The following is a 24,370-nucleotide window of genomic DNA, read 5'->3' on the forward strand; positions in this document are numbered from 1 at the left end:
CTCTGAGGTACCTTGTCTTTGTTCCTCATGGACGAACAGCAGTCACAGCTTCAAAAGGAAACTTCACACTTTGGCGACCCCAAGTGGCAGAGTGAGATAACTGAGTTTTTGAACTTTTAATTTCACACTCGGACATCATGGAATGTGACACTAGCAGTGTTGGGAAATGTTACTTTTTAAAGTAACTGATTACATTATAGTGTTACTGCCATTTAAAGTAACTTGTTAGGATATAGCAACAGTCATTCAGAAAGTGCTGAGTTTGAATATTAACAGTGAGAATAAAACCATAATGTTCAGGAGAATCTGTTTTATTTAAGTCAGGGGAGGTTTAACAGTTTTATGCGTCAACCTGTTTTTTTTTTTGTTTTTTTTAATCATTATCTCAATTTTCATTAATTCCACAGAGAGATGTACGAAACCATTGGCCTCTCTTTCATGATTTTGTAATTTGAAATAATTACAGTGTATAAATGGAGTAATGTGGTGGGTTCTGTGGACACATGATGGCGCTGTGGAGAAATTTGGATTGTGTGTGACCACTGAGCCCGTTTGTATGAGCAGAAAGGACCAACAGCACAGACACCATGTTAGATATAAGAATGGGTTGTGTTTGTGTGATAAGAAGCAATGTCTCCTCTGTGTGCTGTGCAGATGTGTTATCTTCTGCTGTTGGCTGTCAGGTTTTTGTACAGAGACTGTGTGTTTCCTGTCACTGTGGGCCTCACAGCACAGTAGTACAGAGCAGAGTGTGTCACTGCAGCAGAGGAGATCTCCAGATCCATTTGGGTTTTCTCTTCATTCACTTTAAAAGACAGTACAGAGTTTGGATCTGGTTCTGATGATACTGCACTTGTTCCTGAGTGAGAGAGGAGCAGCTGTGGTGGTTTTCCTGGATCTTGACGATACCAGAAGAAGTAATCGTCATATGCTGCAGTTTTGGAGTAGTTGTATGACAGAGTAATTTTGCTGCCTTCCAAACTGAACTCTTCAGTCTTGATTGCAGTGAGATCTTGACAGTGAACATCTGCCAACATAGATGTGACTCACTTTAATGGATTTAAACAATAATCAAGAATACATTTGACACACTGGGTTGAACCAACTCAACACAACCAGACTGTAAGTTTCATTCATGGGAATTTTTTTCATACTACATTCACTAGTACACCAAATTATTTAAAACATGGCTTACCTTCAATGATACACATGAACAACAGAAAGTAAAATGAAAACATGTTGAATGACAGAAGAACAAAGTGTAAAATGAAGAGCTGCTAGTTCCCTGGTCTTTCTGTAGCTTCCTGTCACTATTCAGCCCCTTGTGTTTCCTGATGGTTCCTCCCCTTCAAATGCCATTGCTGCTGTCATGGGCGTTTTTAAACTTCTCCAGAGGTTTTTGTACAGAGACTGTGTGTTTCCTGTCACTGTGGGCTGCACAGCACAGTAGTACAGAGCAGAGTCTGTCACTGCAGCAGAGGAGATCTCCAGATCCACACCACGCTTGTCTTGAGACATTTTAGTAGAAATCCTTGGGTCTGATTTGAGAAACTCTTCTGAATCTTGATATCCTGCAATAGACAGGAGGAATTCTGGTGGTTTTCCTGGATCTTGACGATACCACAGGAAGTAATCAGTACCAGTTGCTTTCTCTGAATATTTGTACGACAGAGTAACGTTGCTGCCTTCCAAACTGAACTCTTCATCCTTGACAGGAGTGAGATCTCCACAATCCGCATCTGCAAAAACAGATTTGACTCACAGTCATGGATTTAATCAATGAACCAGGTTACATTTGACATACTGGGTTAATCAGCTGCAACCAAACCAGACTCATGAAGAATTAGTTTCATCTGACATTTTGTTTGTCTACCAAGTGATTTGAAGTGTGTCTTACCTTTAATAATACACACCAGTAACAGAAAGTAAAATGACAACATGTTGAATGACAGAAGAACAAAGTGTAAAATGAAGAGCTGCTAGTTCACTGGTGTTTCTGTAGCTTCCTCTCACTATTCAGCCCCTTGTGTTTCCTGATGGTTCCTCCCCTTCAGATGCCATTGCTGCTGTCATGGGCGTTTTTAAAGTTCTCCAGAGGTTTTTGTACAGAGACTGTGTGTTTCCTGTCACTGTGGGCTGCACAGCACAGTAGTACAGAGCAGAGTGTGTCACTGCAGTGGAAGGGATCTCCATACTAACACGCTTCTCATGTTTGTCAATGTGAGCTGAGAAACCAGGAACAGCTTCATGGACAGATTCTCCTTCTGTGATGTAGAGCAGGAACTCTGGTCTGGATCTCGGGTATTGACGGTACCACTGGATATTGTAGATGCTCCCATCATATTTGCAAGTGAAGTTGATGTTTCCTCCCTCTACAACATGTTCTTCAGGAGCTTCTGGGTTTATGCTGTTCCCTGAAGCCATGGCTGAAAAATCAATGGGATTCATCTCAGTCACACCAGAGATTTGAAGTCAGGCAAAATGTCTGCTATATCCACTGTAAGTTAAATAAGACTTTGATGACAGGTGTATAACTCACCTATAAAGTTTGCTGAAAGCAAACAGACATAAAGCAACATGTCTTTGGTGTGAAAGCCAGAAGGATGGAAGTCATGAGCCTCTCTGCTGCACAGCCCCTCCCCTTGTAATCCAGCAACTTGGAGTTGTAGTTGTAAAATATGTTTGCTCTGTGGGCAGTAATGCTATTGGCTGAGGTAACCCTGAATGGGTGGAGCTAAAAAAAAAATAGCATTTTTATAGAATACACACGAGTAAACTGGCAGCCATGGATGATAATGAAAAAATGTTTTCTTCCTTCCTGTCTTTCTGACTTTTTTCAAATATGTTTTGAGTTTTTCAACAAATCCACCCAAACTCCTGGATTATTTCATTTACATAAAGTAATGTTAGACATGAAGCATTCAATCACCGTTTTCACTGTGAATATGGAAAAGGAATTTGTGAATATAATATTTCATACGATTTGTGGTGTGTACTCAAAGGTTTATATGTATGATAACATTTCTGTATTTCTATAGAACATTTCTATACGAATTTGATATTTCCCTTTTACCTTTTTATTCCTCATATAAAATTGTACACCCAACACTGCTATTTTAACTTGACTGATTTTAAGAGTTTGTGTCATTTCAATCAATCAATCTTTATTAATTGATCACTTTTCATATATAGAATGAAGCACAAAGTGCTACATTTTCTGTACATTTCTGCTGTGAAAATTAACTGTAAGACAACAGACTGTTGGAAGTCCATTGTATTTGTCTCCCTCTAGTGTTTATTGCAGAGTATTTGTTTGCCTTTGCATTCTGGATTTCTGCACCAAAGGTTTTTGTATTGAGCTTTGGTGTTTCCTGTCACTGTGGGCCTCACAGCACAGTAGTACAGAGCAGAGTGTGTCACTGCAGCAGAGGAGATCTCCAGATCCATTTGGGTTTGCTCTTTATTCACTTTAAAAGACAGTCCAGAGTCTGGATCTGGTTTTGATAATTCTGCACTTGTTCCTGAGTGAGAGAGGAGCAGCTGTGGTGGTTTTCCTGGATCTTGACGATACCAGAAGAAGGAATCACGACCAGTTGCTTTCTCTGAATATTTGTATGACAGAGTAACGTTGCTGCCTTCCAAACTGAACTCTTCATCCTTGACAGGAGTGAGATCTCCACAATCAGCATCTGCAAAGACAGATATGACTCACAGTCATGGATTTAATCAATGAACCAGTTTACATTTGACATACTGGGTCAATCAGCTGCAACCAAACCAGACTCATGAAGAATTAGTTTCATCTGACATTTTGTTTGTCTACCAAGTGATATGAAGTGTGTCTTACCTTTAATAATACACACCAGTAACAGGAAGTAAAATGACAACATGTTGAATGACAGAAGAACAAAGTGTAAAATGAAGAGCTGCTAGTTCCCTGGTCTTTCTGTAGTTTCCTGTCACTATTCAGCCCCTTGTGTTTCCTGATGGTTCCTCCCCTTCAAATGCCATTGCTGCTGTCATGGGCGTTTTTAAACTTCTCCAGAGGTTTTTGTACAGAGACTGTGTGTTTCCTGTCACTGTGGGCCTCACAGCACAGTAGTACAGAGCAGAGTCTGACGGCTGCAGCTTCTGGATCCTCAGAGGAACTGATGTGTCGTTGATTTGAGCATCAAATTTCTCTTTGGGGAACTCTTCAGCATTATTTCCTGAATCATAGCTGTTGCGCTGCAGCATAAACTTGGGGAAATCATTCACCTCTTGTTTGTACCAGAACAAATAGGCGTTTTTGTTGTTGCTGGTTTCAAATGTACAAGCAAGTGTAAGTGACTCTCCTTCAGTAGCAATAACATCTCCTCCATGCTGGATCACTCTGTCTTCTCCTTTACACTCTGGGGAAGAACAGAGCATGCAGAGCAAGAAATGAATGAATGAGGATGAATAATGAAAGAAGAAGAAATGCTCAGGTTTCAAGTTACCTTTCCAGAGAGTCAGAATCAGGATGTTTGTCAGCCAGTGTTTCATGTCTGCAGTGAGAGGGGAGGAGAGAGAGGAAGAGCATTGATGCTCTGATGGATCTGGGCCTTCACGTCATTGGTCCTTTCTCTTTTTGTTTGTTCATGAACTCCTATTCAAATTGCAGTGAGCATTTATGTAGAATCATTGGATGAATATTTTCCCGATGATTTAATAGGGAGAATAGCACCTTTATCAAATAAGAGGAGATTTTTGGTGTTCATGCATTTTACATCATGGGTCAGGTTCAACACTTTGTCACAGTGGTGCAGTAGAGGGTTTATGCAGGTATATGGATTATACCCACTTGTTATTCAGGCAGTTTCCAGGACACCCACCTATCAGCCAAATCGTCACTGGAATATTTTGGAGTGTGGACTCACTCTTCCCATCTAATTAGTGGAATACAAACCAAACTAGTTATTGTAAAGCCACGCTATATGTTGTTCACAAAGGTTGACATTTAATACTAATTTTAATGTAATATTTTTGAACAGATAATTCTTTAGAGGTTTAGTCAATGACTGAAGTGTAATCACTTTAGATCAGAATAAAACTCCTTGAATTAGTCAGTGAAACATGTCTGTGCTGATGTGATAACGCCACTTGGTGGCGCTGTTGTTTCAATAGCAGGAGGAACTGAAGCGTGTAAATACTCTGTCAGGACACGACGGGTTTTTGTACAGAGACTGTGTGTTTCCTGTCACTGTGGGCTTCACAGCACAGTAGTACAGAGCAGAGTGTGTCACTGCAGCAGAGGAGATCTCCAGATCCACACCACGCTTGTCTTCATACAGTTTAGTAGAAATCCTTGGGTCTGATTTGAGGATCTGTGCTGACTTTTCAATCCCTATGATCATCAGGAGGAATTCTGGTGGTTTTCCTGGATATTGTCTATACCAGAAGAAGTAATCACCACCAGTTGATTTGTATGACAGAGTAACTTTGCTGCCTTCCAAACTGAACTCTTCAGTCTTGATTGGAGTGAGATCTTGACAGTGAACATCTGCCAACATAGATGTGACTCACATTAATGGATTTAAACAATAATCCAGAATACATCTGACACACTGGGTTGAGCGAATTCTACACAACCAGACTGTGAGGTTCATTCATGGGAATTTTTTTGATACTACATTTACTTGTACACTAAATTATTTGAAACACGGCTTACCTTCAATGATCCACATGAACAACAGAAAGTAAAATGACAACATGTTGAATGACAGAAGAACAAAGTGAAAAATGAAGATCTGCTAGTTCCCTGGTCTTTCTGTAGCTTCCTGTCACTATTCAGCCCCTTGTGTTTCCTGATGGTTCCTCCCCTTCAAATACCATTGCTGCTGTCATGGGCGTTTTTAAAGTTCTCCAGAGGTTTTTGTACAGAGACTGTGTGTTTCCTGTCACTGTGGGCTGCACAGCACAGTAGTACAGAGCAGAGTCTGACGGCTGCAGCTTCTGGATCCTCAGAGGAACTGATGTGTCGTTGATTTGAGCATCAAATTTCTCTTTGGGGAACTCTGCAGCATTTTTTCCTTCTCCAAAGGTGTAGCGCTGCAGCATAAACTTGGGGAAATCATTCACCTCTTGTTTGTACCAGAACAAATAGGGGCTGTTGCTGGTGGTTTCAAATGTACAATCAAGTGTAAGTGACTCTCCTTCAGTAGCAATAACATCTCCTCCATGCTGGATCACTCTGTCTTCTCCTTTACACTCTGGGGAAGAACAGAGCATGCAGAGCAAGAAATGAATGAATGAGGATGAATAATGAAAGAAGAAGAAATGCTCAGGTTTCAAGTTACCTTTCCAGAGAGTCAGAATCAGGATGTTTGTCAGCCAGTGTTTCATGTCTGCAGTGAGAGGGGAGGAGAGAGAGGAAGAGCATTGATGCTCTGATGGATCTGGGCCTTCACATCACTGGTCCTTCACCTTCATCATTTGTTGAGGAAGTCTTGTTTAAATTGTAATCAGTGGCTGTTGAAAGTGGATGGGTGGATATTTCACCTTGGTTCTTCTCCAGAGAAGTTCATGAGGGCTTTAAACCTCTGACCTTTCAGTTATGGGAGAATCTCTTTCACTGCTACCTCCACCAGATTACTCTGCCATTTTCATTCAATCAGAATATTCATCCCCTTAATTATATGTTCACAGACATTACTGTTAACAGTTCATTAAAACTTCATAAACAGGAGACTTTACTGTTTTTTGTTCCCTCGTGTTTCACATGGTCTGTCAGATTTGGGGATCTGGCAGTGAGTTCTTGATATGATGATGTCTCTCTGAGGATCGATGGACTCACTCATGTTTATTGATTTATTTTTTATCTTTGCTTCTATAATTTCCCATAAGGGTAAAGATTATAGAAATAGATTGGATTGAATGATTTGAATTGAAGTGATCCATAAATTTCATTCAAAGGAGAAACTGTGCTGATGCTGTCAGCGATCTTTGCCAAATTTAATCTTGAATCAAGGAAACTTCATCAGAAAAAAACAAATTCCACCAAATATTGAAGGTTGTTTAAGATCGCAAGGTTTCGCCTACCTGATGTTTACATTAACACTTTTTTTGAAAATTCAGTTTTTCCTCTGCCTTTATTTGTTATTAAAGACACGGGAAAAATTAGACACATCACAAGTATTAAAATGACTGTGAGTTATCCTGGAGATGACATGAGCTCCACCACTAGATCACATCCACAACTGTAGTCTCAGTAATCGTGGAGATAAAGGACATCCCTGTCAAGTTAAACATCTAGAAAAATAATGATAATTAAACACTTGTTGAAACTGAATTATATATATTTTATATATTTTATCACTGAGCACCAAGGTAATTACTACACATCAGAGTGATGCATTCTTAGTTTGTCAGTGCAACACGTCAGTGTGCTGATGTGATAACGCCACTCGAGGGCGCTGTTGTTCATTAACAGGAGGAACTGAAGTGTGTAAATACTCTGTGAGGACACGTCAGGTTTTTGTACAGAGACTGTGTGTTTCCTGTCACTGTGGGCTGCACAGCACAGTAGTACAGAGCAGAGTGTGTCACTGCAGTGGAAGGGATCTCCATACTAACACGCTTCTCATGTTTGTCAATGTGAGCTGAGACACCAGGAACAGCTTCATGGATATATCTTTCTTCTGTGATGTAGAGCAGGAACTCTGGTCTGGATCTCGGGTATTGACGGTACCACTGGATATTGTTGATGCTCCCATCATATTTGCAGGTGAAGGTGATGGTTCCTCCCTCTACAACATGTTCTTCAGGAGTTTCTGGGTTTATGCTGTTCCCTGAAGCCATGGCTGAAAAATCAATGGGATTCATCTCAGTCACACCAGAGATTTGAAGTCAGGCAAAATGTCTGCTATATACACTGTAAGTTAAATAAGACTTTGATGACAGGTGTATAACTCACCTATAAAGTTTGCTGAAAGCAAACAGACATAAAGCAACATGTCTTTGGTGTGAAAGCCAGAAGGATGGAAGTCATGAGCCTCTCTGCTGCACAGCCCCTCCCCTTGTAATCCAGCAACTTGGAGTTATAGTTGTAAAATATGTTTGCTCTGTGGGCAGTAATGCTATTGGCTGAAGTAACCCTGAACGGGCGGGGCCAAAAAAAAAAAAAAATAGCGGCTTTATGGAATACAAACCAGTGAAATGATCATCAGCTGCATGAAGTAAATACATTTTTTAGTGGACTGCATTTGTGTTGCATTTTGTCATGGTTTTGGGTTGCTTGTGTTTTGTTTGGTTCTGTTTCATGTGTTTCTGTCATGGTTTTGTTTGTATCTGTTTCCTGAGTTTCTTTTGCCTAGTTCCTTTCAGTGATTTCAGCTGTGTCTTGTTTGCCCCTCCCTGTGCCACACCTGTCCTGTGTCTGTTAATCATCCCTGATTGTTCTGATCCCTCCCAGTGTTTCCCTCAGCCTATCCTCTGTGTTCTCCTGTCTTGTGCTCCAGCCCCTTCCCCAGGTGTGTCTTGTTTGATGATTAGTTCTTGTCTATTTAAGTCCTGTTTGAGTTCTGTTCTTTGTCGGTTCATTGTACTGTTTTGTTTTTGTCCTGCTGCGTTCTGCCTGAGTTTCTTGTCTTCCCGGTCATTAATTAAATTTTGTTTTTTTCACTGAGCATTTGTTTGCCTGCGGCTCCTGCTTTTGGGTCCTCCACCTTCCTCCCCCGTGACAGAATGAACCGACCACTCAAGGACCCAGCGGAGCAATATTGTTTGTTTGGACTAACTGGCTGCACTTTGGACCCTGCGGATCTGATGCCTCAGGCCCAGAATGGTCAAAGCACTTTTCTGGGCTCTCATAAGCAGAAGCTTGGGGAACTGGCCGACTGCAACCGGACGCTGATAGATAAAATTGCGCAGATCTCACAGCAGGTCGCGGAGATCACCTCCTCTGTCAGGACAATGGTTGCATCACGGGCTCCGGCTGCTCCTGCGAGTGCACTTCTCGGGTGTATCGGCAATTTGCAGGCTAGCCGCAACCCCGACACCAGCCCCAGCTTCCTGGCAGTCCCAGCTACCAGCCCCAGCAGCCCGGCGAGCCCAGCCACCAGTCTCAGCAGCCCAGTAAGTCCAGCCACCAGCCTCAGCAGCCTAGCAAGCCCAGCTACCAACTCCAGCAGTCTATCAAGCCCAGTTCCCCGTGTTCAACTGGCTGACCCGGTCCCAGTCCCTGTCCCAGTTCCCCGTGTTCGACTGGCTGACCCGGTCCCAGTCCCTGTCCCAGTTCCCCGAGTTCGACTGGCTGACCCGGTCCCAGTCCCTGTCCCAGTTCCCCGAGTTCGACTGGCTGACCCGGTCCCAGTCCCTGTCCCAGTTCCCAGAGTCCAACTGGCTGCTCCTGTCCCAATTCCCCGAGCCGGACCGGCTGCCCCGGTACCAGTCCCTGTTCCCGTACCAGTTCCTCGTGCCCGACTGGCTGTCCCGGTCCCTGCCCCAGTTCCCAGAGTCCGACTGGTTGCCCCGGCCCCAGTCCCTGTCAAAGTTCCTTGAGTGGATGTTGCCGCTGCCCGGCGGCCCCGAGTGGACGTTGCCGCTGCCCGGCGGCCCCGAGTGGACATTGCCGCTGCCCGGCGGCCCCGAGTCCACGCCGCCGCTGCCCGGCGGTCCCGCGTCCACGCCGCCGCTGCCCGGCGGTCCCGCGTCCACGCCGCCGCTGCCCGGCGGTCCCGCGTCCACGCTGCCGCTGCCCGGCGGTCCCGAGTCCACGCTGCAGGACTTCATGGTTGGCCTGGCGGTCCCGAGTCCGTGCCGCCGCTGCCCAGCGGTCCCGAGTCCGTGCCGCCGCTGCCCGGCGGTCCCGAGTCCACGCTGCCGCTGCCCGGCAGTCCCGAGTCCACGCTGCCGCTGCCCGGCGGTCCCGAGTCCACGCTGCAGGACTTCATGGTTGGCCTGCAGTCTGGTGCCGCCCGCACTGCCGCCATCCAGGGAGGTTCCGCCTTGGCCGCTGCTCCTTCAATTTGCCAGAAATTGAGGTAAGACTGTAAGCTAACATTACAGGTTTTTTTTGTTTGTTTGTTTTTTATCTTTCGGTTGGCCAAAGTTTCCAGGTTGTGTGAGCCATGTTCCAGCTTTAGGGATCAAACAGCAGTGGAGAGAAAGGACTCCCTTGGTGGATGCCTCTCAGCTGTTCAGATTGGACTTGTTCTATACGATATGCAGCCTGCTGTGTGATCCTCTCTAATTAATGCGGCCACACTTCACCTACATAGTGAACATCCTACACATCACACACTGCACAGCTGAGGTGTTGTGTTCACTCTTCCTTGTTTTGTCTTTGATCTTTTTGTGATTTTTCTTGTGCTTTTTACTTTGCTTCAACAAATGACGACTGTATTTGGCTCCCTCTAGTGGATGTTGAGGAGTATGCACAGTGATGGTTTTTGCCCTGAGTTTTGGTGTTTCCTGTCACTGTGGGCTGCAGAGCACAGTAGTACACAGCAGAGTCAGACGGCTGCAGCTCCACGATGGTCAGAGGAACTGATCTTAAGGTTGAATTCAGCCTGGATTTAAATCTGTCCTTCACACCATCCTCTGTTTTCTCCAAGGAAAACTTGGAGCGACTCAGGATGAATCTGGGCCTGTCCTTGACGTCCTGTTTGTACCAGTACAGATATGGAGTTGCTGAACTGGTGTTATATTCACAGCCAAGAGTCACTGCCTCTCCTTCAGTAGCAGTCTCATCTGCTTTTGGTTGCAGCACATTGTCTTTTTGTGCCCTGCACTCTGTAGGAAACAACAAACAGTGTCAGTGTGATGTTGAAGAATCCAGAGGGCAAATGTTGGATTAATATGAAGAAAACAGTTTAGTCATACCAAAGCACATGGCAGTCAGCAGCACTGACATGAGCAGAGCTGTCATAGCTGCACTGTTGAGTTATTATGAGCTGCAGCAGCTACAGAGAAGCTCTGCTTCTCACTGGTTTCTCTTCAGCTTCAACACGACGTTGGCAGATTTGAAGGAGGAGCCTGTTCAGCTTGACAGGGCTCGTTCCCAATCCTGTGTCACTGTTGGCAGTTGGACACAAAACACATTTTCATACCTCTTCACTTCCAGATGGTGGCAGATTGTGATTGATATTTTTTTTTCATTCTTGTTGATGTTAAATTGCAGATATTTTCAGTTGTAGTGATTTTTTTTAACCTTACAAATCATTGGTGCCAACCTGGCCTCCACTCAGGACTCGAAGTCTTGAACATTTCCAGAACCAGGAAACGGGCAGGAAACATCACTGCAGACCCGTCACACCCTGGAAACAACCTGTTCCAACTTCTCCCCTCTGGGAGGCGCTACAGCACACTGTACATCAAGACCTCCAGACACAGGAACAGTTTCTACCCACAGGCCATCACTCTGAAAAATACTTAATCAGACTCACAGTATCAGGAACAATCCCCGTGCAATATAATATTTATTCTAATTGTATTGGTAGTCTCAACAGTTTCTCAATATATCATCATTTTAAATACGTACCTTAGCACTCTGTATATACTGTATATATTCTTTTTACTCCATATCACCTCCATGCATATAGCCATGTATACATCCATATATCCACTATTCACTCCAGCATCTTTGCACTCTGCTCCATTATATTATTGTCTACTACTTCACATTTTTCATTAGTTGGCAGTTTTTTGGTTGTTTTGTTTCCTTTTTATTCTTGCATAGATATATATTTAAATTTAGATCAGTACATAGCGGTCACATGTTTGTTTCATGTGCTTGTATGTCTAACTCTGTGTAAGTACATAATTCTGATTCTGATTAATTTAATGGGATTCTTTGGACCAGAGGATAAAAAGTAGATTTTTCATCATTCATGTGATGAACTAGTTTCTTCTAAACATGAACTTGGACGTTTGACTTGAGTTCTGTGAGAATTTCATGTCATCCAGCAGAAGAATCTGGTCACTCTTTTGTTCAATGAATCATTCTATGAAAGAAAGTCTTTTCTTGAAACACGATCAGATTGAGTTTTTTTTTTAGTTTAGATGCAACATGGAGACAAACGTTTGGATGCCGACTGCATCTTCATCAGAGTCCTTCCATATTCCATTGAAGTGTCAAGATTAACCTTAATCCCAAAGCAGACAGAAAGGATTGGTTATTTCCACTTTTGATTCCTTATTTTTCTGCACTAACAGAACCAGGAAAGAGACATGGGGTCACTGTGTTTATTGAACTTTTTGACAAACTTTCCTGAACATCCAGGTCTTGTATTTCCATTGAAAACATCAATCCCCAGAGCTTCTCTCAGACAGGAACAGCAGACATGTGCAATCACTCAAATACCAAAGAGACGTAAACTAGATCTGTCACATAATAAAAGTCTATTTTTATTCAATACTTTATGTAAAACACAATGAATATTGACAGCATACAAACCATAATAATCTCTTCTGGTAATAATTATGCTCAGTGAACTTTGGCTCCTTCATCCATATTGAACTCTGTGTCACCTCCTCTGGCTGTGCTCTGCTTATGCTGCTTATGTCAGTGGAAGGTTTGGAAATGACAGTGATGCTACAAGAGCTAATGGAGACGTGAGTCAGGTGACCCTTAGACAAGACATGATAATCAGTGAAAATGTGAAATAGGAAGAAACATTTCTCAAAGTGTTGAGGAAACCATCAAAAATTCAGTGAAATGTTTTGTGAGGCAGCTGATCTCTCAACTTGATCACTGATTTCAAAATTTGTTTCTTGATGTTGTACGTTCTCTAACTTCTGTCGTCTTGTTTTGATGGCAGAGTGTGTTTGTACCATCATCCAGCTGATTAGTCATTGCTGTTTATTTGCTGAGCATGTGAGTCCTCCCACAGTGTTTGATTAGCAGCTGGAACCACAGTGGCTCTGATAAAGCATGAGTTCCCACAATCCATCTGATATGAAGCTGTGGTTTGAATTCCACTTCCCTCCTCTTTGAAGAATAGTGAGATATCTGTGTTCAGGTTTTTGTACAGCCTCTTGTAGACTTTCTATCACTGTGTGTCTGTAGAGCACAGTAGTAGAGAGCTGTGTCTGCCAGGGTTAAGCCTGTTATGGTGAGTTCAGTGGATGTGTCGTTTGTTTTGGATCCATAACGATTATTAGGAATATGTTCATAATCACTCAATGACTTGGCTCCTTTCCAGAGTATAAACTGAGGAGTCTTATCAGACTGATGGCTGTACCAGTGAAGGAGTATATTCTCTTCACTAGTTTGATAGGTGCAGGTGAGGGTGACAGATTGCCCCTCTGTCCCACTGACTTCATCTTGTACAGGAGAGATGTTGTCTGCAGCTGTTAGCCCTGGAAAAAGTGGAGAAAATCAAGCCATTAGACTAACATTGTCCATGAGGCTGAGAGGAGAAGACAGTGGAAAATGTCCAGTGTCCAGTGTTCCTCTATGGCCAGCAGCAGCTCAAGTGTTGAGAGAGTTGACTGGAGCTGAGGTCACAACATGACTAGTTTGTGCATGACTGCTTGACACAGACATGTAGATGAGTGTGGCTTTTCACTGCCTGCTGTCTGATGTCAGCCTGTAGCATACAGGGAGTTATCTCCAAGCTAACAAATGACAGCAGATATGCCATGTTCTGCTCCTGTGGAATCTGCACATCAACAACAAATAGAGCTTGATGAGCTGGAGAAAGCTTTCTATATTGCTAGAAACAGGTGGATCAAAGTGTGATGCTGTCTATCATACCAAAGAGAAGTGCAGCAAGAATAATCCACAGCCAGTGTTCCATCTCTACAACAAGGTCTAAAGCAACAGGAGAAACTAGCTGATGTTCAGCATTCAGTGTGAGAGTTGTTCTCTTCATGGCAGCAGTTTTTAATGACAGAATGGTCCAACAGGGCAACAGCAGAGCAACGCCTGCTGGGTCATGTCGCCCTCTAGTGGAGGAGGAATTCATTTGTGGAGCAGCAACGCCTCTGCAAGTCATTTTCTGTGGTGGATTTGATCAGTAAATAAGTAAGATTACCTTTTAAAACTGAGGGTTTCACTCAGACAAGAATCCTGAATGAATGCATTTTGAAACAAGTTGATAACACAAGAAAATGTCTCCTAGGGCTCTGTGTTTGCAGTGAAGTGCAGCTTCTGCTGTTGGCTGTCAGGTTTTTGTACAGAGACTGTGTGTTTCCTGTCACTGTGGGCCTCACAGCACAGTAGTACAGAGCAGAGTGTGTCACTGCAGCAGAGGAGATCTCCAGATCCACACCACGCTTGTCTTGAGACATTTTAGTAGAAATCCTTGGGTCTGATTTGAGAATCACTGCTGACTTTTCAGTTCCTATGATCATCAGGAGGAATTCTGGTGGTTTTCCAGGATATTGTCGATACCAGAAGAAGTAATCACCAACAGTAGTTTTGGAGTAGTTGTATGACAGAGTAACTTTGCTGCCTTCCAAACTGAACTCTTCAGTCTTGATTGGAGTGAGATCTTGACAATGAACATCTGCCAACATAGATGTGACTCACATTAATGGAATTCAACAATAATCCAGAATACATTTGACACACTGGGTTGAACGACTTCAACACAACCAGACTGTGAGGTTCATTCATGGGAATTTTTTTCATACTACATTTACTTGTACACTAAATTATTTAAAACACGGCTTACCTTCAATGATCCACATGAACAACAGAAAGTAAAATAACAACATGCTGAATGACAGAAGAACAAAGTGTAAAATGAAGAGCTGCTAGTTCCCTGGTCTTTCTGTAGCTTCCTTTCACTATTCAGCCCCTTGTGTTTCCTGATGGTTCCTCCCCTTCAAATGCCATTGCTGCTGTCATGGGCGTTTTTAAACTTCTCCAGAGGTTTTTGTACAGAGACTGTGTGTTTCCTGTCACTGTGGGCTGCACAGCACAGTAGTACAGAGCAGAGTCTGTCACTTCAGCAGAGGAGATCTCCAGATCCACTCGATTTCTCTTCTGGTTCAGCTGAACAGACAGTCGAGGGATTGGAGGTTTTGCTTCCACTACATTAGGAGTTGTTGTGTCTGTGATCAGGAGAAGGAACTGAGGAGCTGATCCAGGATACTGTCGATACCACTGGAGATTATTAGCTTTAATTGAATAGTTACAGGATAGAGTGACGCTGCGGTCCTGAGATGAATACACTTCAGTTCTGATGGCAGTAATATCATCTGCAAATGTGTCACCTGTTGAAGGAAAAACATACATGGAGAGTTTAGTTTCAAAATCATTCATTGATGACTTGCTGCTGATTTCTTTGTCTTGAGCTTGTACATACAAAAGACACTGAATAGTGAATTCCAGATTAAATGAAAAACTGAATCCAGAATATAGTTTTTAATTGACCTTGTTGTGTTCCAGTTTGTCTTGTGAAAACCTTTACGTACCTACAAGAGCTGACAGGAGTAAAAGTGCAAAGTGTATTGCCATGGTTAGAGAGCAGAATGTGGAATATGTTTCTGTTCAATGAGGTGTGTCTGCTTTTATGAGCTGTGGTTGGTCTGATGTTCACAGCTGGGAATAAAACAGCTCTCTGCCATGCAGCCTCCTCTGCAGTCAGTAGGAGGAGCTACACATCCACTCATCCTGGACCTGAAGCCGTTTCCATGGAGACAAGATGGGAAAAGATGTGGGTCTCTTTCAGACATCAACAGTTTCAAAACTTTTAATGACTTTTCTAAGGATGTTTTCTTTGAAGTTTTACTCTTTTGTTTCAGTCATAAAATCCTTTCAAAAGTTAAAAGAGCTCACCAGTACAGGGAATATTCTGATTTAGTGTTGATTTTCCACGTCTGTGAATGTGAACAGGACTTGCGTTTGGAGACGCGCATAAATGGTGAACAGAGAGAAAAGGGACACTCCTTGGAGGACCACAACATCCACATCTTGGATAGAGAGGACAGATGGTTGGACAGAGGAGAGAAGGAAGCGATCTCTGTCAAGATAGAGAAACCATCTGTCAACAGAGGAGGAGGTCTCAGACACCATCTGCCTCCAACCTTCAACGCTGTACTGTCACCCTTCACAGGAAGTTCAACCACACACCCTTGACCTCTTGTGATCCCAACGACCACCATTCACTCCTGGAAGACCCTAACCAGCCTCATTCACTCCTGAAGTCAGGTGACTCCACCAACACTAACACCAGTCATCACAACAGGAAGGAGCACTGACGCTCCAGTAGTTTCAACCACCTGGACAACGTCCCCACACAGGTTAAATACCTGGGACTCCCCACCAGTCTGTTAGAACTGAAGAAGCCTCTTGGATGAGAAGTCAAACGTCTTCAAGAATCTACAAATAGTCCAGCTGATCTCAGTTCAACCCCACGTGGATAACCGTGACCTGGATGACTGAGATCCTACACAGACGTTGCATTTAATGTTTCTGTGGAGAAACAGATACCGGGCAGGATGACAGCAGTTTGTTATCTGATGATTTGAAGCAGAATTCAGTTGTTGGTGTTGTTTTGATGCCACGCTACTGGAAATTGTTTCTGCAGTTGTTTTTTTCCAAAAAACACAACAGCAAGCACACTGAATGTTTTCCAGAAAGTTAAACCAATGTACAAGAATTTGACTTCATAACAATGAGCATACAGTCCAATCAATACATTTCACACCCATTAATATAATATGTAGGATGAGCAGCACAAAATCTAACTTAAACAAACGTTTTGTTTTGTTAAAATAAATCATGAACAACAAATAATATGAACAATGAATCAAAACAAACAGGATAACAAACTGCAGAATGCACAAAACAGAAAAACATTTAAAGGATTGATGGAGTGAAATTCATTTGAAAGTGAGGTTTTATTCTTATGAAGGATTTAAAAAGAAAATAGTTGAGTTGGCAATTCTTGTGTCCTAAAAATCCAGAATCACTGATTCACAGTAAATGTACAGTAAAGTGTCCAGGTCAAATGCTTTAACTATTTTGATGTATTTATGGATGTATATATGGACGCATGGATATCTGGATGGATGGATGTGTGGATGGAAGGATGGATGGATGCATGGATGGATCCCACACTGGTAAATTCTTGTGTTCCAGCAGCAGGTTGTCCAGTCATCGAGCAGGAGTGATGGTCGACTTCACAAAATATACTCCTGAACATGAGGAGACGTCTGTGTGTTTAGAGAAATTAGAAAAACACAAGTAACAAAATAAATGAAGTTGATCAATTAAAAAAAGAAAACAATGATGCATGCCCAATAAAAGTAATAACAAATAAAATACACTAAATTATATCTATAGAATATCTATAGAGTTTCACTGTTGAACACTGGCAGCTGGTGGATTTTTTTTCCAGGTAGGGCTACATACAAAAAAAAAAAAAAAAAAAAATCAAGCAAACATGTAAGGTATCATACCAGTATATTTATGTCAATGAAAGGTGTTTTTAATTTGCACAGTTGAATGTTGTAATGAAATTCTAAATATTATAATATAACTAAACAGTGTAATATAATAATACTATGTCAAAATAAGTTACTATTATTATATTCAGTTAGCCAAGCCTTTTCAGTAAACCAGCTCCTACAGAGTGACCTGGTATATCGTCTTCCTCTGTCCTTTGATTCCAGTGTAATTTTGATATCAGGTTGATCATGTCCAAGCTCTTTCATTCTTTGCTTTGCTTGCGCTCTTCTTCTCTCAGATGGTGTATTGTGCAGGGATTTAACTGAATTTTATTTTTCCTTAATGAATTTACTGTCTGTTTACTTTCCACTCACGACGCTCGTCATCTTCTTCTCTCTACTCTTCATTCATTTGTGATGGCAGGTGTGCCGGTATGTCAGTTTCACCTGTGAGGTTTACGCGTTGCTGCCCCCAAGAGGTTGGTGGTGTGTATTAGCTTGAACGCAGGAAAAATGCACCCAAGGCAGCTCTTGTATTGAAGAGGAGCGTAATGCGCATGTCCAACTCAATACCAGAGTCAAGCAAAAAGATCCTTGTGCCCAAACAGGTGACAGTCAGTAACCTATCAGGAACTTTAAACAACGTGGAAAATTTTGTACCAACATTTTGTCACAGATTATACATTTTACTAACTGGTCACTAACTATATAATATTCAACTTGCTGGATTGGTCATTTAAAATATACCAAAGGATATATTTCAAAGTAATTTTTATTCATGTCTACTGCAGGATGTTGGGAGTGGTGGGGCGGCGCCCTAGCGCCCTCTATTGGCCGGCCACCACTGCTGTTGAACCTTTGCATCGACAATATGTTTAGTGAAATGTATCTGAAAAATACCTATTGAATAGTTTATAACATAAAAATATCATGTACATAAATGTTTTAACATATGAGTGTAAAATGATAATAAACTACTAGTGTAAAATATACCACAGCTTGATTAATGTGGTTTTCATTAGACAGTGTGTTTGTAGCCTCATCCAGCTGATTAGTCATTGCTGTGTATTTGCTGAGCATGTGAGTCCTCCCACAGTGTTTGATTAGCAGCTGGAACCACAGTGGCTCTGATAAAGCATGAGTTCCCACAATCCATCTGATATGAAGCTGTGGTTTGAATTCCACTTCCCTCCTCTTTGAAGAATAGTGAGATATCTGTGTTCAGGTTTTTGTACAGCCTCTTGTAGACTTTCTATCACTGTGTGTCTACAGCACAGTAGTAGAGAGCTGTGTCTGCCAGGGTTAGGCCTGTTATGGTGAGTTCAGTGGATGTGTCGCTTGTTCTGGATCCATAACGATTATTAGCAATATGTTCAGCACTGTAACCTTTGGCTCCTTTATACAGTATAAACTGAGGAGCCTGGTCAGACTGATGTCTGTACCAGTGAAGCCAAATATATTCTTCATTAGTTTGATAGGAGCAGGTGAGTGTGACAGATTGCCCCTCTGTCCTACTGACTTCATCTTGTACAGGAGAGATGTCGTCTGCAGCTGTTAGCCCTGGAAAAAGTGGAGAAAATCAAGCCATTAGACTAACATTGTCCATGAGGCTGAGAGGAGAAGACAGTGGAAAATGTCCAGTGTCCAGTGTTGCTCTATGGCCAGCAGCAGCTCAAGTGTTGAGAGAGTTGACTGGAGCTGAGATCACAACATGACTAGTTTGTGCATGACTGCTTGACACAGACATGTAGATGAGTGTGGCTTTTCACTGCCTGCTGTCTGATGTCAGCCTGTAGCATACAGGGAGTTATCTCCAAGCTAACAAATGACAGCAGATATGCCATGTTCTGCTCCTGTGGAATCTGCACATCAACAACAAATAGAGCTTGATGAGCTGGAGAAAGCTTTCTATATTGCTAGAAACAGGTGGATCAAAGTGTGATGCTGTCTATCATACCAAAGAGAAGTGCAGCAAGAATAATCCACAGCCAGTGTTCCATCTCTACAACAAGGTCTAAAGCAACAGGAGAAACTAGCTGATGTTCAGCATTCAGTGTGAGAGTTGTTCTCTTCATGGCAGCAGTTTTTAATGACAGAATGGTCCAACAGGGCAACAACAGAGCAACGCCTGCTGGGTCATGTCGCCCTCTAGTGGAGGAGGAAAGTTCAACTCGTGTTTTGAGAGGGGAAACATGCTGGTATCTGCTGGGTTTGTGTAGAGAAGTGGTTGACTTTGGAGAAATTGTCATTTTCTACACTTTGTACCACTGACCATATTTGTGTGATGAGGAATCGTCGATTGAGCAGACACTCCATGTGCACAGAACAACTTGTTGGGTTCATTTGTGGAGCAGCAACGCCTCTGCAAGTCATTTTCTGTGGTGGATTTGATCAGTAAATAAGTAAGATTACCTTTTAAAACTGAGGGTTTCACTCTGACAAGAATCCTGAATGAATGCATTTTGAAATAAGTTGATAACTCATGAAAATGTCTCCTAGGGCTCTGTGTTTGCAGTGTAGTGCAGCTTCTGCTGTTGGCTGTCAGGTTTTTGTACAGAGACTGTGTGTTTCCTGTCACTGTGGGCCTCACAGCACAGTAGTACAGAGCAGAGTGTGTCACTGCAGCAGAGGAGATCTCCAGATCCACACCACGCTTGTCTTCAGACAGTTTAGTAGAAATCCTTGGGTCTGATGTGAGGATCTGTGCTGACTTTTGATATCCCATGATCCCCAGCAGGAATTCCGGTTGTTTTCCTGGATCTTGACGATACCAGTAGAATTCATCTCCAGTACTGACAGTTTTGTTGTATTTGTATGACAGAGTAACTTTGCTGCCTTCCAAACTGAACTCTTCATTCTCGACTGGAGTGAGTTCCTCACAGCTGACACCTAAAGGAAGAGATAACTGTGTTACTTGATGCTCCAAAGGATTTCATCACTGAGTGAATGGAGTTCAAAATGTTCCTGTGTCATGTACCTGTTATTATGGTCAGAAACAAATGAGTCAGTACACAAATGTGCAGTGACTCCATCTTGAAGAGAGAAATCTGTGATTTGAGTGAGGAAATGGGTTCCTCTTCTTCTTCAGTGTTTCTCTTCTTCACTGACAGTTTGGCTCCTCCTTCAGTCTGTCCCTCCCATCATCTCAACGGCACGTCATGTTTCCCTGCTTTGGTTTTGTCTCTTACAACAATAAATCAATCAATCAATCATTAGTGAGCATAGCCTGAGAGTAGGGTACAATTTATTGATCCTTTATTGGTTGTATGCAGTTTTTTCCTCATGTCCTGTATTTTGTAATTTTACATTTCAAATGAAACAATATAAATATTCTTTTTTGTCATTCTGATGATTGATGTAATATTTCATGATAGAATTGTTATATATTTATCACCACATTTGCATTTATTCATTCCAGGTCTGAGTACTAGATGGCAAAATAATTTACTTTCAGTCAAATTGTTTAATGTATCTGATTTTTCAAACAACATATTTTAGTCATGATTTCATTTCCAAAACAAATATTTATCACCTCAAGGAATTCCTTGTGTCAAAACCTTGAAGGAAAATGATTAATTTAATTTAAGAAATCTTTGTCATGTAGTTTTTTATTATTATTATTATTATTATTATTATTATTATTGTTGTTGTTGTTGTTGTTGTTGTTGTTGTTGTTGTTGTTGTTTTGGGCAAAACACTTTGCAGAGAATTATGCCTCTCATCCTTTAGCGAGTGAGTTCCAGCTGTTGCCATGTGGACGCAGATTCATAGTCCTGAGAACTAGGACCCCACGCTATAGGAACAGCTTTGTCCCTGCAGCTGTCTCTCTTTTAAACAAAATGTAATGCACTTCATTGCTGAGGTCTATTTTATTTATTTATTTCTATTTATTAGAAATTTTACTTGGTATTTATTGTTCCTTGCCTGGTAGGCAATTTTATCTGCTTTGCTTTCCTATTTTATCGGCTTTAATCCTGTTCAGTGAGCACTGTGAATACATGCCATGTCTGTTTTTGTGCTGTTTTTAACTTGTGCTGCTGTATCTGTCCTGTGTCAATATGTCTGGGTTTGTGTGAGATGCCTTCTCCTGTTTACTGCAGAACAAATCTACCTACGGGTACTAACAAAGTCAACTTGAACTTGAACTTAAAAAATACCTGTATGTGTTGGGTGAGCAGGTTGAGGAGCTGCTTCAAAATCTGTTGATTTTCTATCTGTATTTTGGAAAACAACCAATAAATGAATGAACCAAATATTGATTTTAATGTGTTGTTGAAACACTGAGTTGATCACATAATCAGTCAGTGAAGTTGCACACCATCATTTACTCTTCAGCGCTTTTCCTTAATAAGTTGCTCCCAGAACGTGAGGATGATGTGGAATCTGTGACTGTTGTAGCTTCAGTGTCTGTCAGGTTTTTGTACAGAGACTGTGTGTTTCCTGTCACTGTGGGCTTCACAGCACAGTAGTACAGAGCAGAGTGTGTCACTGCAGTGGAAGGGATCTCCATACTAACACGCTTCTCATGTTTGTTAATGTGAGCTGAGAAACCAGGAACAGCTTCATGGACAGATTCTCCTTCTGTGATGGAGAGCAGGAACTCTGGTCGGGATCTCGGGTATTGACGGTACCACTGGATACTGTAGATGCTCCCATCATATTTGCAGGTGAAGGTGATGTTTCCTCCCTCTACAACATGTTCTTCAGGAGCCTCTGGGTTTATGCTGTTCCCTGAAGCCATGGCTGAAAAATCAATGGGATTCATCTCAGTCACACCAGAGATTTGAAGTCAGGCAAAATGTCTGCTATATCCACTGTAAGTTAAATAAGACTTTGATGACAGGTGTATAACTCACCTATAAAGTTTGCTGAAAGCAAACAGACATAAAGCAGCATGTCTTTGGTGTGAAAGCCAGAAGGATGGAAGTCATGAGCCTCTCTGCTGCACAGCCCCTCCCCTTGTAATCCAGCAACTTGGAGTTGTAGTTGTAAAATATGTTTGCTCTGTGGGCAGTAATGCTATTGGCTGAGGTAACCCTGAATGGGCGGAGTCAAAAAATAGCAGTTTTATGGAAAACAAACCAGTAAACTGGCGAGCATGGACGGTAATAAAGGAATCTAAATGTTTTTGTGATTTTGTTACTTTATCACCAAAAAATGACATAATCCCATTTTACATTTTCAAAATCATGTTCAATAGAGAGAATAAAAAAATGTTTTTTTAATTACTGTCTCTCTGACTTTTTGCAAATACGTTTTGTGTGTGCCAACAAATTCACCCAAACTCCTGGATCATTTCATTTACATAAAGTAATGTTAGACATAAAGTATTTAATCACTGTTTTCACTGTGAATATGGAAAAAGAAATTGTGAAATTATGTGAATTATTTATATTGTGTATGTATTGGTTTATATGTGGGATAATATTTCTGTATTTCTATAGAAGATGTCTATACTAATTTGATATTTCGTATGAATTCATGTTCTTTAGTTCATATTAAATTCTACACCCAACACTACTATTTTAACTTGAATGATTTTAAGAGTTTGTGTCATTTCTGCACTGAAAATGAACTGTAAGACAACAGACTGTTGGAAGTCCATAGTATTTGTCTCCCTCTAGTGTTTATTGCAGAGTATTTGTTTGCCTTTGCATTCTGGATTTTTGCACCAAAGGTTTTTGTATTGAGCTTTGGTGTTTCCTGTCACTGTGGGCCTCACAGCACAGTAGTACAGAGCAGAGTGTGTCACTGCAGCAGAGGAGATCTCCAGATCCATTTGGGTTTGCTCTTTATTCACTTTAAAAGACAGTCCAGAGTCTGGATCTGGTTTTGATAATTCTGCACTTGTTCCTGAGTGAGAGAGGAGCAGCTGTGGTGGTTTTCCTGGATATTGACGATACCAGAAGAAGTAATCAGTACCAGCGGCTTTCTCTGAAAATCTGTATGACAGAGTAACGGTGCTGCCTTCCAAACTGAACTCTTCATCCTCGACAGGAGTGAGATCTCCACAATCAGCATCTGCAAAGACAGATATGACTCACAGTCATGGATTTAATCAATGAACCAGTTTACATTTGACATACTGGGTCAATCAGCTGCAACCAAACCAGACTCATGAAGAATTAGTTTCATCTGACATTTTGTTTGTCTACCAAGTGATTTGAAGTGTGTCTTACCTTTAATAATACACACCAGTAACAGGAAGTAAAATGACAACATGTTGAATGACAGAAGAACAAAGTATAAAATGAAGAGCTGCTAGTTCCCTGGTCTTTCTGTAGCTTCCTGTCACTATTCAGCCCCTTGTGTTTCCTGATGGTTCCTCCCCTTCAAATGCCATTGCTGCTGTCATGGGCGTTTTTAAAGTTCTCCAGAGGTTTTTGTACAGAGACTATGTGTTTCCTGTCACTGTGGGCCTCACAGCACAGTAGTACAGAGCAGAGTGTGTCACTGCAGCAGAGGAGATCTCCAGATCCACTCGACTCTGCTCTTTGACGTGTTGGATGCCCAGTCCTGGTATGGGATTATTTACGACTCCTGAGTTTTCCATTATGAGGAACTGGGGAGCTGATCCAGGATACTGGCGGTACCATAACAGACTGTAAACTCGAGAGCTGCTGTATCTGCAGGAGAGCTTCACTTTACTGCCCTCAGCGGCTTGTTCAGCATCCTTCTCTGGTGTGATGGTGTCTCCAACACTTTGACCTGGAATGAAACATTTGAGGGAATTCAATCATCTTGAATCTAAAAATCTTTTCAGAGTGACATCAACTCATTCTGTATGCCAGCAACTTTGTTTTGAAAATTTGTATTTTGTGAAACTTTGCAATAATGTTAGTTCATAAGATGTTCATGTGGTCTGGTGGAAATCTGGTTTAAAGTCGGTGCAAGATGTTTTCCAACAAGTTAACAAACCAAATATGTGAATGTGGTGGAATATGTTCTTACCCCATAACATGCAGAATGAGATCAGTGAGCAGAGAGTCAACATTGCTGACTCAGTGAT

The 24,370-nt window shown here is 41.9% G+C and overlaps 1 gene segment (V, D, J or C); it reads right to left on the bottom strand.

The window, feature by feature from the left end:
• Positions 1-22,380: 22,380 nt before the first annotated feature.
• Positions 22,381-24,370, bottom strand: LOC115375402 (T cell receptor alpha variable 9-2-like). The segment is given in 3 exon segments: positions 22,381-22,398; positions 23,789-24,069; positions 24,313-24,370. Coding segments are annotated over 3 exon segments (342 nt in total).

This window comes from Myripristis murdjan, chromosome 17 (assembly GCF_902150065.1).
Source record: "Myripristis murdjan chromosome 17, fMyrMur1.1, whole genome shotgun sequence".
Taxonomy (NCBI): domain Eukaryota; kingdom Metazoa; phylum Chordata; class Actinopteri; order Holocentriformes; family Holocentridae; genus Myripristis; species Myripristis murdjan.